Source organism: Symphalangus syndactylus, chromosome 15, assembly GCF_028878055.3.
Source record: "Symphalangus syndactylus isolate Jambi chromosome 15, NHGRI_mSymSyn1-v2.1_pri, whole genome shotgun sequence".
Lineage (NCBI taxonomy): Eukaryota > Metazoa > Chordata > Mammalia > Primates > Hylobatidae > Symphalangus > Symphalangus syndactylus.
The window spans coordinates 9,330,569-9,349,716 of record NC_072437.2 but is presented as its reverse complement, the minus strand read 5'-3'; the positions used below and the strand labels follow the sequence as shown (position 1 = coordinate 9,349,716).

General features: G+C 41.8%; 1 protein-coding gene across 2 annotated transcripts in view; it reads right to left on the bottom strand.

The window, feature by feature from the left end:
• Nucleotides 1–18,345, bottom strand: part of ANKRD10 (ankyrin repeat domain 10) — a 36,464-nt gene extending 18,119 nt beyond the window's left edge. The window contains exons 1-3 of one of the 2 annotated variants that reach the window (XM_055244015.2): nucleotides 17,969–18,345; nucleotides 13,850–14,002; nucleotides 9,545–9,636 (exon numbers count right to left, since the gene is read on the bottom strand). In XM_055244015.2, the coding sequence (XP_055099990.2) occupies nucleotides 9,545–9,636; nucleotides 13,850–14,002; nucleotides 17,969–18,178 (455 nt within the window). In that variant the 5' untranslated portion in view covers nucleotides 18,179–18,345. The remainder of the gene's footprint in view (nucleotides 1–9,544; nucleotides 9,637–13,849; nucleotides 14,003–17,968) is intronic. The other variant, XM_055244016.2, reaches the window with a different exon arrangement.
• Nucleotides 18,346–19,148: the final 803 nt, after the last annotated feature.

The window sequence follows — 19,148 nt, the reverse complement described above, 5'->3', positions numbered from 1 at the left end:
GCCTGAAATGATCATTAAGGATCATCTAGTCCAGAAGGCACTTTTCTAAAAAGGACTACGTAGTAATTATTTTAGACTTTGGAGACCATACATTCTCAGTCCTAACTACTCAATTGTTTTGTTGTAGGCTGAGAGCCAGCCTCAAGGCAATTGAGCACGGCCATGCTCTCATAAAGCGTTATTTATGAACACTGAAATTGAAATCTCATCTCATTTTATGTATTAGAAAATATTATTCTATTGATTTTTGCTCAACTATTTAATTATGTAAAAACCATTCTTGGGCCATAGGTCATACAAAAAAAGGCAGCAGGCCAGAACTGCTGAACAACATTTAACCAAATAGATGATACTGTAAATATTCCTCTATCCTTTATTATGGGGTGCATTGTAAATTCCAATACAATGTATAGGGATAAAAAAAGCATTAATTGCATATGCATCACCTCAAACACTTTCCATTTGTACTGAATTAGCTATATAAAAAAATTAAAAATTACTATTAACTAGTCACCCTACAGTGCAAGGTAACACTAGAATTTATCTTTCCATCTAGTAACCACTGTTTTTTAAAGAGACAGAGTATCTCCCTGTTGCCCCAGCTGGAGTGCAGTGGCACAATCATAGTTCACCGCACCCTGGAACTCCTGGGCTAAGGGATCCTCCTTAGCCTCAGCCTCCCGAGTAGCTAGGTATACAGGCATGTGACAACCATGCCTGGCTATTTTTTTTTTTTTTTTTTTTTTTTAATTTTGAGAGAGATGTTGCTCAGGCTGGTCTCAAACTCCAGGCCTCAAGCAATCCTCCCACCTCAGATTCCTAAAGCACCGAGATTAGAGGCATGAGCCACTCTCTACTTCTATGAGATCTTTTTTACCTTCCACTAAGTACAGTACATGCAATATTTATCTTTCTGTGCCTGGCTTACTTAACATAACGTCTTCTAAGATCGTACATGTTGCTGAGAATTACAGAATTTTGTTTAATGGCCAAACAGTATTCCACGGGGTATATATACCACATTTTATCTGTTCATCTGCTGATAGACACAGGTTGATTCCAAATCTTGGGTCTTGTGAATAGTGCTGGAATGAGCATGGCAGGTGCAGATGTCTCCGTATATGGATTTTCTTTTGGATATATACCCAGTAGTGGGACTGCTGAATCCTATGGTAGTTCTATTTTTAGTTTGTTCAGGAACCTCCATACTGTTCTCCATAATGGTTGTACAAGTCTACATTCCCACTAACAGTGTTTAAACGTTCCTTTGCCTCTGCATTCTCATCAGCATTTGTTACTGTCTTTTTGATAACTGTCATTCTAACAGGGGTAAGACGGTCTCTCATTGTGGTTTTGATTCTTTTTACAACGAATATTTCTCCTCATAATATTCCTCTACTATTAATAATGGATTTTCTGAAAAAAACCTATTAATTTATGCACTATTCAATTCAAATAAAATAACTTTTTAAAAGTTGCCAAATCTGTCACAAAATATTAAATAACAAGAAAAATATCTAAAGGTAAACTTGAGAGGGGTGTAAAACAAAAGACCCTGAGAGAGCACTTAGCTGTAAAACAATCATTTCTATTCCTAAATTTAGTGTTTTTGGTTACATGTTCTAAGTGCCTTACAATAAACCAGGCAATGTGCTTTATCTGGACAAAAGGAACCCTAACTTCAAAGTTTAAGTTCCTCAAACTTTTTTAATAGTTAAATTTCAAATATGTTAGACTGAAAATAATTTGGGTTTCCAAGTCAAAGATTAGAACAAATAATCATTAAAGATCATAAGAGGTTCAGGTCTTTAAATTCTATTTTCATATGTGCTTTCCTATTTGTTAAGCAATATTTCAATTTTCATGTTTTAATTGCTAAAATTCAGTAAGAGTTGAGCACGTACATGAAACACTTGCATCCACACTCAACTCTAGTACTTCTAGTACTTTGTTCTGTCATAGTACTTTTTAAATACTCCATCCTTTACCTTTCACTCCACAGGTTTTTTGGTATGTTTTAAACAGGGTCTCACTCCCGTCATCCAGGCTGGAGTGCAGTGGTGCAATCACAGCTCACTGTAGCCTCCTCTACCTCCTGGGCTCAGGTGCTCCTCCTTCAGCCTCCTGAGTAGCTGGGACCACAGGTACACAACACCATACCCAACTAATTTTTCTGGTTTTCTTTTTTTTTTTTTGAGACAGAGTTTCACTCTTGTTGCCTAGGCTGGAGTGCAATGGCGTGATCTTGGCTCACCGCAACCTCTGCCTCCCAGGTTCAAGAGATTCTCCTGCCTCAGCCTCCCGAGTAGCTGGGATTACAAGCACCCACCACCACACCCAGCTAATTTTTTGTATTTTTAGTAAGGACAGGGTTTCACCATGTTGGCCAGGCTGGTCTTGAACTCCTGACCTCAGGTGACCCACCCACCTCAGCCTCCCAAAGTGCTGAGATTACAGGCGAGAGCCACTGCGCCCAGCCATTTTTTTTGTATTTTTTATAGAGACCAGATTTCACTCCACAGGTATTGACTTAGTGTATTACGTGACCATAGGCACTAACTGCTGGCCACTCCTGTCAACCTCAAGTGAGGTATCAGTAGTAAAGACAAAGTGCATCCGGACTGTGTTTATGCACACTATTCCAAAGGGAAAATTAAAGTATCCAGAAGAGTTTAAAAAGAGTCTCAAAAACTATTTTGAATGCAAGCTGGTGGTAATGAAGGTGTACACATTATTTTCAGATGAAATCTTCAAAACAGATGCACTTTTGAACTTAGCATCCCCAGTTTGATGCACCTGGATACATGGGCTGTGCCTGACCTAAAACGTGTGTCTGTTCGTTTCTGAAAATAGGAGTGTGTCGTTCTACAGCTATAGCCTACCCTCCTTGGTCCTCTCCTACATCCATTTGAAAAATCTTTGAAAATGAGAAGAGATTTTTAAAACTCAGACAACGGTCAACTTGAGGTTCAAACTGGTTCTAGTCTGAAGTTCTAAAATTAACTTTCTTTAAAAGAAACTCAGCATGATCAGATTTTTAGGCTAGCAAGCTAAATGTGCTGCAATTTATTGTGGAAACTATGATGACTGTGCTTTTATCTATAAATTCAATCTCCTGTAACATTCACCAAGACTACGAAAAGCAATCACTGAGCAGGCCACCCATTTTCTCTCTACTGTTCTTTCAAAACAGGAATATTAAAATGTGGTACAACACAGAATCAGCTTTACTGTGAAATACATGTTCTGCTAAGTAACTGGCAAAAAAAAAAATCAAACTGGCATTAACTTTATTAAAGACACAAATGCTTATATGCTGTACTTTCTTACTCGGAATAGAATATTAAAATTTATTACCTCTAGGCCAAGCACAGTGGCTCAACCCTATAATCCTGGCACTTTGGGAGGCAGAAGCAGGAGGATCACTTGAGGCCAGAAGTTTGAGACCAGCCTAGGCAACACAGGAAGACCCCGTCTCTTCAAACACTTAAATTTATATCTAAGAATTCTCCCCCAAAGAACTTTCACTAAAATTTATATCTAAGAATTCTCCCCCAAAGAACTTTCACTAAAATTCATATCTAAGAATTCTCCCCGAAAGAACTTTAAAAATCAGGCTCCACTCTGAAGCCAGCCAGGGTCCCACCAGTTTCCACTTATAGTGCCACAATTCCAGAAGAAAGGAGAAGCCACTCTGATGAGAACGACTTTGTTTTAATTTTGAAAAACCACGGATCAGGAAATACCTGAAGTATAATTTTTAGAATCCGAGTTGTCACATCACCTTCAGGATGTTTTCTTGTTGTTAATGCCATGTGACAATAAAAGATAACAATTTTTATATAAATAATATTTCTGTTAAAATTCTGATCTCAACTTAGCTATTGTTAGTTTACAAATAGAAAGGTAGATATCATAAATTAGGTAAGCAAAGCATGCAAATCTAAAGCATCTCTATCTGAATTCCTAGATTAGCGTTAAAACCAATCACCGCAACAAATACCTCAACAGTATGCCTCGTGTGCAGAAAGGAAGCGATACTGAACATTCAATGCCACAACTGTAAGGTTTTCGGAGAAGCACCTGTGGCAGTTTCAGCAGTTTCTATATGGAATGCTCCCCCTTTCTAGGATTACTTGAAAAAATCAAGTCAATTCGAATTACGTAGCTGTAAAACATTGACATGTGTAGTTTTTACAGATTCAGAATCTTCTGTGTGATTTAAAACGGGCAATGGTTCATAATACAGGAAACTTAAATAATAAGGGATCACATATTTGCAGGCAACATTTGGATTAAAAATACATAGACAACGTAAGGGGCAGAAGCACACTGAGCTTAAGCCATTGTCATGTGACCACCTTGACCATGAGCTACTGCTCTAAAACACTGCCTTTTAAATTACCTTTGGTAATTTTTTAGCATGAAGCCAATTTAAATATGTCAATATTTCAACATAAGTTTAACAGTATGGACTAAAAACCATCAACTCACGATTCTGGTTACTTTAAAATTTGGTATGCTGTATCTCAAATACATTAGTAACTATTCCTAGATGGAAATAAGCAAATACATGGAATCATTAAAAAAAGATAAAAAACATTACTAAATTGTCCATTTGTAAAGACAAAACATTAGCAAACATCTAAGATATCTTCAGCAAAAGAAATACATGTGTATTTTTAACCCTTTGGTATCCAAACTCTTATTTAATTATGAAGGCTTTCTTAAATATATTCTTCAGTTAATAATAGGAAGAAACTATTTTTAAAGAGTTTCTACCTAAATAAATTTGGTGCCAAGTTTTCAAGTTCAAAGTTACTGAGGATAGTTCTACACTGCAGTTGAACCACAATTATGTTTGCAAACATTAAAATGTAAAACCATCATTCCAGTAATTTGATGAAATATTTAGCATGCTCCTGCTATAATTTAGCAAGGGAAAAAGACATTTGGATTTAGAAATCACTGGTTTTATTTGAAAGCACTATCTATAAAAGCAGTAAATAAATTATTAAAATCTGTATTTTAATCAAGCTGCTATGAAAAACAATCAAAATTCTAAACAATTTCTTAACAAGTCTGGAATGGTATCAACCCACTTACTGTCCCTGTCTAGCAGGCAGAACTTAACAGCTATCTCAGGAAGTGATTCCTCCATCCTGAAACACCTTAACAACTGGAAAATAGCCAAGACCAGACAAGTGTGCTGTGGTGACAATTAGATAAAAGGAGGCTGCACAGTGGCTCACACCTGTAAACCCAGTGCTCTGGGAGGCCAAGGTGGAAGGATTGCTTTAGCCCAGGAGTTTGAGACCAGCCTGGGTAACAGCCTGGGTAACATAGCAAGACCCCATCTCTACAAAACATTTTTAAAAATTAGTTGGGCATGGTGGTATGTGCCTGTAGTCCTGGCTACTCAAGAATCTGAGGCAGGAGGATCACTGGAGCCCAGGAGTTTGAAGTTGCAGTGAACTATAATCATGCCACTGTACTTTAGCCTGGATGACAGAGTGAGACTCTGTCTCTTTAAAAAAAAAAAAAAAAAAAAAAAAGAGGCAGCAAAAAGTAGGATGTGAGGATGCCTAGAATTCAGAGGACCTAAAATCAGAAAATATGAATTCAGAATCATAATTCTGGTAGATTTTGTAACTGAAATATTATTCTGACGGGCAAAAAAATGAACACATATAAATAAACCACAAATTTCAAAATGAATAGCTAAAAGTAAATCTAGGTTACATTTTGCCAAGGGCAAAAGTCGCAAATGAATTTAACACTAATATTAAATATGCTCATCACCTGTATCTGCCCTAATGAAAATCTGGTTTCTAGACAGGGCTCTATGGTAAACAAAGGTGGGTCATAAATGGTCAATTATGATCCAAACTAAGACAATTCCATTTTAATTAAAATTTATTTTAATTAAAGTGAAGCAGTATTTTTTTGTGGCATTAGCATAGTCTACTAACATCACATTCTAGGCTTTGTTATTATAGCCAACTGTGCCTACTTTCTAAACTAGGCAAGACAGACTTTTCTAGAGTGAGTCACTGAATTTGCTTATATAAGGCTATCGATGCTTCTCAAGCTATCTAACGATCCCAGTTAAGATAAAAATAATTAAGTCAAAATACATGTAGCTCAGCTGAAGATCTGGTTACCACAGAATAAATGGCTTCTAAAGAAATGCTCTTCTATAGAAAAGTTCTGAGACTTTGCCATTAAACACTGGCATCCGCATAATACAGTATTAAAATGGACCTACAAATCTGCCTGAGATGCAAGTAATGCTGGTTTCATTCTAAATCTCTTTATTTCTACTCAGTGGCATAAAGCTATTTTACTAGATGGTTGATATGGAAACATCCTCCACTTTATCTCTCAAGAAAATAAAGACAAATCAGCCAAAAGTAATTGGTACCAAATTACTGAAAGTACAGCTATTCCAAGGCTCGAATTCTATTTACAATGCTAGTAGTGAAAAGGTCTTAATTATCAGCAGACAGCAAGTTTTCAAGTCTTTTTCCAAAATCAGATTAAGACTTAATGTTATGCTGTTATCTGTTCCACGGTCCAAAAGAAAAATGAGATGACCATCTTTTTGTAATAGTATATTCTCTTCTTCCAGTCAAAACCTGAGTACCAAGCAAGCAGCACTCAAATATTGGGGGCAGTGGAAAAATGGAACTACCATATAAGCAAGATTAAGAATGGTGACAACTTCACGTACTTGCTGAAAACTCCATACACAGAGATTTAGGTCCTTTTAAGTACACAAACATTTAGTTTGGTCACAAGTTAGATTTAATCCTGTGCATTTTAATTTTTAGATGTAAACAATAATATTTAGATGCAAATAATAATGACCGACATATAAGCCAGAAATAGAGCCTCACACACAGAAAACTTGGCACCAAAACTCAAGATTTAAAATAAGAAAAGAAAAAGAAAGTCCATTAACATACTCACGTGTGGTGCTAGAAAATTTAATACGATGCACAGCAGCTGAAATGCGTTATCTTACAGATGCAACCTACATTAACAAGTAAGTTATATAACAAACCATTCTAGCCACAGACACTTTAGTGTACTTGCCCTTATTATTATGTACCTGATGTCCAAAAAAGCACAACAATTTAAGACTTTGGGCACTTTATGTAGCAGATATATAAAAAACAAAGCAGGAATTAAGAGCAAATGAATTTAATAATACTGATATAAGGCAGCTTTTAATCTATCCACAGGAAAAGGAAAAATTTATATTATCTCCTAAATATTGTAGCATGTAATATGAAGAGTTAATAATCTGGTCCATTCTGAATGAAAAAAAGTAACTTTAAATAAGTTAATTCTATGCTCCTTGAACGTCTTAAAAAAAAAGAAATGATTATGATTTGCTAGGACTACACTTTATCATATGAGCAGCGTTACAGGGAATAAAATAGACCTAGTACCATTATTTTGGAGATTCAAACTGTCACACGTTGGTGGACTAAATGGGGTCAATTATTAAAATGTGCAGAAATCAAGAAGCAACTTACGAATTAACTTACTGACAAAACTGACATTTTATCTCGATGTTAAAACTAAATAACCACATATACAATAGCAATGAATAATGATTACTTGTGCTCTATCTCCAGGCCAAAGGCTTATAACTTTAAGAATTGTTTTTGGCTAGGTAGCTCAGGCTAAATATTTCTTCTAAAAAAAAAATACGAAAGCTCAGTCCAGGGAAGTCACCATAATGCAGGGTCTTGAGTGGTGGCTCTTATACTGAGAAGGAAAAACAGACTGGCACCTGAGCCCATCTCAGCCACACCTGGTGGAAAAGAGACACTTGAGGGCCCTGTAACCAAGGACAGAATTGTAAATAAAAGATTCTCATTTTTTTAAAAGACACCTACTAAAAAAAAGGACATTGTGATACTTATTGGCTGAAAAGATTAAGCTATCCATAAAATGAATAAAACATCTTTGTAATAAAATGTTCAGGACCAATTAAAGTATTATTTAGAAAGTAAGTCATTAAAAATATCAACTAATTATCCAGTTTCAATAAATGACAAGCAATTTAATCAATTATGTTATGACTCCGTATTTTATAATGAAAGCTTGTTATAAAAATTAAAGATGAGTTTTAAATCTAACTACAGCTAAGAAAAGTGTACAAATAACTTTGCTTTAAAGCAATCCACTGAGAATCATCTCAATGTTCTACTAGTGTGTAAAACATACTATCAATTGTTTCTACATTACCTTTAGTCACAACTATACATGAAGTCACAAGAGTCCCTGCAATGTAACAGTAAATAGAGGCCATGTTTATAATACTAAATCACTATATAAGGATCACAGCCCAAACTAATGGCAAATCTTGCCAATAAACTTAACAAAACAGAAGTTATTCAGAGATGACTGACAGCCTCTGGTACCTACACATGTCGTGCATTAACCTGTATGGTTTTGCTGTCTAGGATCTATTTTCAATACAATACAGAGTCAAAGCAATGAAATGGAAACCAAAGGGTTAAACTAGTTTTGTGGGTTTTATTTCCTCCAAAGTCTAAATGTTCACATTTGATTAGAATAATGTGGTTTATAATTAATCTTTATGAATTATTCGTAACACTTAAGGTAAAACAAAAAAGCTGATATCCGTTATTTTGGTTATCACAGCTCTATAGCTTACACTCAACATTTAAGGGTGAAAACCGCATCCGTTTTGTTAATGCTGTGAACTGCAGAAGAAAAATTTTTATAATATAAATCTTTAAGAGAAAGTTAATACAAATAAATTTAATAGCTAAAATAAATGTATAATGCCATGGCTAGCTAATGATTTGCATATAAGATCTCATTTCTAAAAGAATACACATAAACATTAAGATTGTCCTATCAAAGCATAAATAAGCTAACTGATGTAAGCTGGGCTAAAACAAAAGATGTTTTAAAATAATGCCACCAGTACCAGAAGCTTACAGCAAGCTTGAGGTCTTTACTGTAAATAGTCCTATTTTACAAGGAACTATCAATCATTAAGTTACAACAGGCTTTAAAACATAACTTTCTCACATCTGCTAAGACGTGGAAATCAAAACCTAGAAAAGTTAATTTTCTTCAGAAACCTTTTGAGCCAGAGAGGCCTGAAAAGGTATTTTAATCCAATCCAAGCTTCTTGTTTTGAAATCAAAACTAGGCAAAGAAAAGTTTAAAGACCACAGTGACACAACTAGTTAGTGGCAAAGTAATGGTGGCAAAGTAATGATGCCAAGTTCCAAATCTAATTAGTTAACTGTTCTTTCAGTTCAAATACACTCTCTCGACCAGAATAGAGGCTGCTGTGAAATTAAACCCCTCCTCTAGAGATCAATTTAATCCACACAATTTTCCTCACTAACACCAACTGTTCTAAAAGGCAAAATTACATTACTAATTTTGAAAACAAAGTTTTAGGACTTTTGCCTGCTTATGTACTGCCTTTAAACAAAACATCCTCGACTAAATCTTTAGCTGGAAAGAATAAATGAAAGACACTTACTCGACGTGAGCCCCATTCGCCACAAGGGCACTGATGCATTCTAGGCTCCCAGAGCGAGCTGCCTTGTGAATGGGAGTTTCACCCTCACAATCCTGAAACAACAAAAAGCAAAACATACACATACTTAGAACAAAACTTCTGACATTTTGGAAGTAATGTCATTAGCACAGATCAGAGACCTTCTCATCCGTCTTTGAAGTAAAACGTGTTGAGCAAGATCTGAAGCAGAACACAAAGAAATCTATACATGAACGGAGGATGAGAGTGAACCAGGAGGGGCCAAGATATTTGGTCAATGACCAAATATCTTGGGGCCTCTCCAGTAGTGACAGCGTGATTGCTCTCAACAGTGATTTATAGATCACTTTACACTGGATCTCAGCACATTTGTGTTTTATATAAACCCAGAATAAGTAACCAAACAAGCCAACCAACCAACCACACACACACATTAAAATAGTAGCTGACATATGGTCTCAGCTACCCACTTTCCTCTGTGCCTACCCCAATGTTAACCCGAGTCAACATCATCAATGCCGATCTTGAATCTTCTGCTTTGAACTTGAAGTGAGACCACAACTTAGAAAAGATGGCTTGAGGTTCAATAGTTGATCTATTTTCAATATTTACTAGAGGGAATGTTTACTAAATATTCCCAATCTATTTTCAGTATTTATTAGAGGAAAGGGAGAAGAACACAAAGGTAAAGCAAACCAAGCTTCATGAGAATGAAATTCCTGCTTTAGAAAGTGCAGAGGGGGTGGGGGGTGGTGAAGCACACACACCGGCAGAGAAAAGCGAGCAGACCCAGGAAAGCCACTGTGAACATCAGCAGTCAAACCCAGGTCTACACTGCATGAATGAAACAACCTGAAAGACCATCTTCATAGGCTATCAGCTGAGCAAGAGGAAAGGCAATCAGACACAGCAATCGAGAAAGTGATTTCTGGTGGAAAATGAAGACTGGGAAATCCTGGGGGCTCCACAGCAACACTTCTTGACTACTCACACTGCAACCTCACTGGAAGCTGAACTGGGCAGACTACCACACAATTAAGAGACCAAGATAAAAAAGAGCGCAGCAATTGTGGGTCACTTAGAAAACAGTTCATTCCTAAACTCAGTAAAAAGCTAAGCTCCTTCACCAACGCATACTCACAGGAAAAAATATGAGGTGAGGGCCCCCCAAAGTTAAAAAAAAAAAGCGGTAGATTAATTTACAGAAAAATAGTATGAAAGGCTCAAGTGCTTGGTAGAGGTAAAAGCGTGCACATTTATTTAAACAAAGGTCTAAAGAGAATATAAAGCAATGTAAAGTTCTAAACAGAAAAATCCATTTTTGAAGACACAAACACAGAAAACCATGCGGCTATAAACTATCCAGTCAACTCGGATTTTTTAAAAAGCGAAAACCTAGCCCTATCCTCCGCAAGAGAGGTGGGGAGGGGAGGGAAGCAGTACAAAGTAAAGACAAATAAAAATTACATAAAAACATTCCCAGGAAAACTGGAGCTGAGATTTACATAAAGTATTGCCAAAAAAGAAAAAAGCTAAAAAGGAAAAAAGGTCTTTAAAGCTATCCTTGGAACAAGACAAAAAAGTAAGGGTCTGTCATGGTGGGATACTAACAGATGACAATGAAAAAGCAAAACTACCAAGCTCTGCAGGGACAATCTTTAAAGGCAGAGCAAATACTAGAGAAAGGCCGGGACATCCTGAGAGAAGGTAGCCAAGAGAAAAGATACTTAGAGCAAAGAGCCAGGTGAAGGTGCCCGGGCCTCCAGCTCAGCCCATCACATCATAGCCACGGCAAATTGAGTGATCTATAGGGAAATGGGAGCAGTGCCTGAATGCTAAAGACAGGCTGGGCACCCTGGGTTTTCATAAAGAAAAATTTCATTTCTAATCTAGATATGAAAAATTAAAGACAACATCAAATGCCAGCAAAATTCTAGAAGAGGTATATGAAAGAGAAGGTTTGCTAATTACACACCAAGGCTAGTCAATATAGATTCACTAAAAACAAATCACAGGAAAGCTGACTTCATTTCCTCTTGGGGAAATCGAGAACACAGGCCTCCAGGCAGCATATGAGCTTTGGTAATCTCACAGGCTCACCTCAGAGACTGCCAAAAAAGTCTGTGGTATTAACCTTGAGGAAAATGAACTTAGAACTGTTAGTAGCTAACATGCCAAAAGATTAACAGACTAGAAACTGGCTTAAAACACTGCATCAACAGGTTCAAAAAATTAAATGGACACAAACAACAAAGGAGAAAAACCTGGATCTGGCATCCTGAGTTTATATGAGAAATGAGAGAAACCGTCTACCTGGAGATGAGTCAGCAGGTAGGCGGGGTAGGAAGCTAACAAAAGGGCTATTGTGTCCTCTAGAGTTACTGGGTGCCCATCACAAGAGGTGTCGAAATTCACCCACTACGTAATAGAGCGAGATGATGCCTCGGATTCTGATGTAAACTCCACATGCCAGCAGACCACAACTACCTAAGATACACCAAGGAGAAATTCCAGGATGCTTAACGATGCCAAATGGTACGCCCTAGGCACATGTGAGGACTTGGAAATGTCTACCCAGATACTTCAAATACAGGGAGGGCTGCAAAGAAAAAGATCTGAGGATCCTGCCTGGGAAGAAGCAGAGCGCGGTAGGGGTTTCCAGGAGGTGTTATCTAGAGGCATCTGAGAGGAAGGTGGGGGACGCAGCAGCACACTTTCTGCCTCACTCCCTTTATCTATTGAAAATACTGAACTGCCGAAGACACTTTAAAAAGGGGACTTCTCGATTTAAAAAGGTCTGGAAGGCAGTGTTAGACAATTTCTCTAGTCTTCTCTAAATAAGATGCTATGTAACAATTTGATGAAAATTAACATATAAAAATTATATACTTAAATTCCATACTAAGTATTAATTACTGCCATTCATGGAATTATTAACTGTATTTTACTGATAAGGAGATTGAGCTACAAAGTTAATGACTTGCCCAAGGAATCAAGCCCACACTGCCCTTTCTACCAGGGGACAGGGGTAGGGAAGAAGGAAAAACACAAGGCGCTGCCCAGCACGTTAAGGGTATTGAGTAGGTAATTCCTAACTCTAGAATTTATGAAGACAAGCAACAGAGAAACATACATTATGTAAAGGCATACGTGCAGAGATGGAAGAAGTGGCAGCACAACCTTAAAACTTGTCCCATATCCCACGTTTCAGTTTAGTAACAAACAGCCCTCAACTCTTGGCCACCTTCCCTTACGTTGTCTTTCCTACTTCACCTCTCTTAAGGGGACAAACTGCCTTATCACTTACCCCACTTTCTCATTGATCCTTGTTCTAAATCATGGCTAAAAACACCTTCTTTCTCAATTACTTACTGCTCAGGTGGGTGGCTGGGTTTTTAGAAGAGGGACTAGCAACAACCTTATACCTGGTTATAATCAAGGATTGAATCTTGGGAAAGACAGAAAAGTAGAAAGAAGACTTTGCATACAAGATGTTATGACTGTAAAGCATTTAAAGATAGGAGTAAAAAAGGCATAAAAAACAGCTCCCAGAGCCCATGCCCAGGTCTTAAGACATGAAAATTATAAATTAGTCTGAGGACTAATCCATCTGCAGCAAAGGACGCTGAGTCTAGGGACTGCTCCCAGTCAGACAACCTATGGTTATCAGATGCTGCTTGTCTTATACAACCAAGTACCTAACAATCTGAACGCTCGTGTGTTTGGTTTAGGTGAAATGATACTGAAAACACATCATGAAACAAAATCTGGCACGATTATGTTCCTGTTAGTATGCTTAATCTTAAATACCAAGTCCTCAAGTCACTTACTCTTCCCACTTAGTAAATGATACTTAGCACTTATCTGCATCAAGGCATCAACTCGTATCTGAAGCTCACTTCGGAGCTGACTTAACAGCCATGCTTTTCCTAGGATGAAAGTGTTTTTATAATTATCTGTGGACTTGAGGCTAAGGCAGCTACGAGTAGAAAGCCAGGAAACCTGGGCTCAAGGCCAGGCTCCTTTAATTACCAGCTATAACCTTGGGCACATCACCCTGGATCAGTTTATCACACAAGAGGTGAAAGCACTCTATGAACGGAAAGCATTCCTATGGAAAGGGCGTATTATCCTCCATAAACAATTGAAGAAACATAAATTCCAGTCTGCCCTCAGGTAAAGATATCAAACTCTAATTAAGGCCTCGATTTAAAGCACTACCCTGTATAATTATAACTGCAAAAAGAAAAAGCAAAAGCAAACAAAGTCCATCCCCAGCACTCTTACCGGTTTGTTAATGTTGGCTCCTGCTTGAATCAGCCAGAGCAGGCACTGAGGATGTCCCCCAAAGGCCGCAATGTGGGCTGGCGTCTGCGCGTACCGCGTGGTGGAGACGTTGAGTGTGGCTCCCGCTCTCACCAACTGCACTAAGCACTCCAACTTAGAAAACAAGAGAGGTAATGAGACCATGCAGACATGTCAGTACACTATTCAATATTACACAAATAATCTAAATTCTATAATGGCGACAAATGGCACTGTTACCAGTTTAACAGATTAACTCTTTCCCAATGCCATGCAAATTTTAAAGGACATTTAAGATAACATTCTCCCTTGTCCTTATGAAAAAGATGGTAGATAGAAAAATGCAAAAAGACGACTAACACTATACAGATTTAAATATTTCGATTTCCCTACAATTGAATAAGCCAAAATCAGAAAATATTGGACTGCGCTGTTCCAAGACTTCTATCAAAAGTGTTTGTTGCACAGACTTTTCTAAACAAGAACGTTAAAGGGATTGGTGGGTTAAAAAACTTTGTGTAGGCAGGCGCAGTGGCTCATGCCTGTAATCCTGGCACTTTGGGAGGCCAAGGCGGGTGGATCACTTGAGGTCGGGAATTCGAAACCAGCCTGGCCAACATGGTGAAACCCCGTCTCTACTAAAAATATAAAAAAATTAGCCTGGTGTGGTGGCGGGCTACTTGGGAGGCTGAGGCAGGAGAATTGCTTGAACCCAGAAAGCAGAGGTTGCAGAGAGCTGAGATCATGCCACTGCACTCCAACCTGGGCGACAGAGCAAGTCTCCATCTCAAACACCAACACCACCACCACCACTTTGTGTAATGCCGGGCGCAGTGACTCATGCCTGTAATCCCAGCACTTTGGGAGGCCAAGGCGGGTGGATCACCTGAGGTCAGGGGGTCAAGACCAGCCTGGCCAACACGGTGAAACCCCATATTGGGGTTTCAAAAACACAAAATTACAAAAATTAGCTCGGTGTGGTAGTGCATGCTTATAATCCCAGCTACTCAGAAGGCTGAGGCAGGAGAATCGCTTGAACCTGGGAGGTGGAGGTTGCAGTGAGCAGAGATCACGCTGCTGCACTCCAGCGTGGGCAACAGAGCAAGACCCAGTCTCAAAAAAACAAAACAACAACAAAAAACCCTACAAACTTTGTGTAGCCAGAGTAAACTCCTCATAGTCAAAGACTATTTTCTATAGTGTGCACAACTGTGCACTTTTACACAAGCCAGCACTGAATACTCATTGAATACTCAATTGAGGCCCCATTCTCCTTTTTTTTACTCTTTTCAAATGATTTGTATTTAAAAACTCTATGGGGGGAAAAAAAGCCTACAGCATAACTGAGCAATGCACCTAGTGGGTGACTAACACGGCAAGTTAAGACTTTGTGGCCAAGCACCAATACTATGATAGCCTCTGGCTAAAATAATTCAGCACATTCAACAAATTTAGCAAGTGCCTACCACGTACCAAGCAACTGTTCAACCCACGTTCTCTGATCCTAGACTGCCCGTTTTCCCTCACTCCAATCACAATGCAGTTAGGGAACAAGCTATGCCTGACTGCAAGCAATTCTCTTCAAGAGGAGAGACCTCACCTGAAGACAAAACACCTGACACTCTCCCATCTCACCTCAAGGTTTCCTTTTCCATCTCTCTTAGCACTTTCAGGCTTTCAATAAACACTCCTGTGAGATGAAGAGTACACAGATTCAAAACACCCTCTTCAACCAACTTGGACCTGGGAGTAAAGGCTGATGTCTATTTTTATTTATTGCCTTTATTAATTTACTGGGTGAAAATGAAAGTATTAATTAGCGATAAAATGAACAGGTTGCAAATCCAATAAAAATAAAACGGATGAAAATCACGTGGCGTACCAAAAATCAGCTATTGAGAGCTCGCTAGGCTTAAACCTATTACCCTTGGGTTCAATTTAGAAACTTGGATTTGGAATTCTGGAAAGATCCTGTTCAATATGGTATCATAAAAGCTACAATAGAGATTTTAAACAACCCGTTTAGTCCTCTGGCAACAAACGAGTCTTACCAGCGGTTAGGGATCTTGTGCACCACTGGTACATTTCTAAGAACACGAGCCTGAAACCTATGTAAGAGGGCAGCCGTTAGCAGGGCTGGGGAGAAAGCCTGGACTTCGCAAGCGGCAGCCCTGAGTCCTGGCCTGATTTCTGTCCTAACAGCTTCTTCTCAAAAGGGAATGTTTGGACACCGGACAGGGGCTTTCTACGGCCCCTTCCGTATCTAAGACCAAAGAGCCCTATGATTCAGACAGCTGGAAACAATGAAGTAACTGCTTCTTGTTACAACATTTGATGACCAAGGTAAAGCTACTACTCAAAGTCCCATGGAAGTAGACTTTTGAAAAGTGATTTCGGTTGGTGTTTTTTAAAAAAACTGTGACAAAATACACATTAAAAGTTACCATTTTAAAGCAGTTATGGCTATTTTAATCCCCAGAGACAAGTGGAGGCACCACTGGATTAACTTTTCTAACTGACCATTTGTAATGAGGCTTTAAGCATTCTACAGATCGTTGTTCACTGACTGTCACCCAGTATTGTGTCGTTCTCAACCAGGGTACAAAGAACGGAATCCTAAAGTTTGGTGTAAAAATAAACCACAGCAAGAGACGCTCTGGAGGGAGGAAATCCTCAGATTACTGACTGCCTCGGGAAATCTATTTAAGGCTGCAGGCAGAAGCGCAGGGAGGAGGCTTTATTACTTTTGTTTGTTAAGAAACTCATTTCCCCTGGGCACCTGTTTTCTCCAGCTGGTACTACGGTTGCACAACTTTAGAGACAGTGCCACAGGAACCTAACAGCCCTTGAGGATTAACTTGCTTGTCCCACCCCGATCGTCAAAACTTCTGCATTTCTTTTATTGAAAGAAAAGTGACTTTTCCATTTTAAAAGAATCAGAAACTGCTTTCCAAAAGATACAGCTGCGTTGTGAATGTAGCACCAGGGTCAGCAAGGTAAACCGCTGCTTCATCAGCTGGTAACATTACCAGGGCCAGGCCTTCTTAAAGTAACTTATTTCACATTATCTCTCACATATTTCTGCAAAACCATTTAACCCCATCTCATCATTTAAGAGAAAAACACTATAAATATACCTGAATCTTAGTGAATTAAAAAATATTAATTAAAACCAGTCACTTCTGAAACGCACGGTGACATCTCATTTTAAGATTTCTGAGATCAAGTACCCCAACGACTTCACAGATGAGGCAACTGTAGCTATCCAACCTTTTAAAACCTTAAAGCAGCACTGTGTTCCCCCAGAATTTTCAGTTTAAGAAAAAAGAGGGAAACGTAAAGGCTCCACGGGAAGAGAATTCTGCTTAATTTAACCACTTCTGCAGTAATTTAGATCCAAGATAAACACAGCCGTCACTAATTTTCCTGAAGCGAGGCCAGCTACGAGCCTTAAAGCAAACCCAGAAGCTGGAGAGCCGGCCTCCATCCCACACAGCTGCCCGGGCCTTCCAGTCCCGCCGGGGCGCTTGTTCCTCGGCTGAGCACGTCCGCAGCGCGGCCCTCGGCTACCGGCGAGGCTGTGCGGAACCAGAAGATCGACCGCGCCCGGGCATTCCCCGCGCGCCTCTTTCCGGCAGCGCGAGGGCGAAAGACGCCTCCGACCCCAGATCAGCTCCCCGGAAGCCGCCTGGGCGACTTCGCGGCCTAATACCCGGCTCTGCGAAATCGCTCGCGCTTGCGGCCCGGCTTGGAAGGCCCAGCGCCAGCCGCGCGCGCGCGCACAGAATCCGGCCAACAGGCGCCGGGACCCCTGGAGCCCGCCTTGTTAGAAACTTGCCACGCGCGCCGTCGCACATGCGCCCCAGGCCCCTCGGGGCGCAGGCGCCGCCGACCCCGCTTCCGCCCCGCGCCCCCCGGCTGCCCCGCCGTGGCCCCGGACCGCGAGCGCTGCCGCACAGGCGCCGTAGGCCCCTCGGGGCACAGGCGCCGCCGATCCCGCTTCCGCCCCGCGATCCCGGCACGCCCCGCGCCTCCGACCCCCTTTCCCCGACTCCCACTGGACAGCCGCGGAAAATGGCGCCTTAAAGCGTTCGCACCCACCTTGCCGAAGTGCGCGGCCCAGTGCACGGGCGTCCAGCCATAGAAGGAGTCCTCAGAGGCCAGGTGGGCGTGGGGTGTCTGCTGCAGCAGCGAGCAGAGCGTGGCCAGGTCCCCGTCGCGGCAGGCGCGGTGCAGCGGGAAACGGAGCGAGAGCAGCTCCTCGCTGGAGAAGCCCGCCTCCACGCCTGCGCCCGCTCCCGCCGCCGACATGGTCCGTCACCGGAGAGCGCGGGGCTGGCTGGCCTAGAGGACGCGTCGGGTAGGACTCGAGAAGCCGCCGCCGCAGCACAAAGGAACGAGACTAGCACCGCGGTCGCGTCCCACAGGATGCCGAGCGGAGCGCGCACAGAGGGGGCGGGGCGGGGCCTGGAGCGGCCGGGCTGGGGGCGGGGCCTGGCCCAGAGGACGCCTTGTGCAGCCGGGAAGGGGGCGGGGCCTGGAGCCGCGGACCTCTGGAGCGGCCGGGCAGGGGGCGGGGCTTGGGTCGGAGGCCGCCTGGAGCAGCCGGGCGGAGGGCGGGGCTTGGAGCTGCGGACGCCTGGAGGGGCCGGTAGAGGGCGGGGTCTAGCCCAGAGGACGCCTGGAGCAGCAGGGTAGGGGGCGGAGCCTGGACCAGAGGACGCCAGCAATAGCCGGTTAGGAGGCGGGGCCTGGGGCTGTCGACGTCTGGAACAGCCTGGCACTGGGCTTGGGCTAGAGGAAGCCTGGGGCGGCGGGCGCTTGGAGTAGCCAGGTAGGGGGCGGGGCCTGGCTTGGGTCCACGCCTGGGGCGGCCGGGGGCGGGGCCTGGCTGGAATCGACGCCTGGAGCTCCGGTACAGGGGGCGGGGCTTGGCTGGGCCGCTGCCTACAGCGGCTTCCGGGGCTTGGAGGTCACGGGGCTCGGAGGTCACGGGGCTGGCTGTGTGGGGGCTCAGGGGCGTAGAGCGGCCAAGCAGCGGTTTGAGCGGGGCCCGGGCCGCCCGCACGGTGGGTCTCGGCTGCGCCCCGTCTGCGGACCGTGATGTGTCCAGCCCGGGAGCCGGTCCGGGCGCGGAATCCCGGCTGCCGGGGGCGCAGGTTGAGGCTCTGCGGGCCCGCACCCAGAGCGTGTGGGAGCCACGGGTCTCCCCGAGGCCCCGTAGCGCGCGGTGAGGTTGTCCAGTTAAAATTTAAGGAGCGCCTACGGGGAGCAGGGCTTC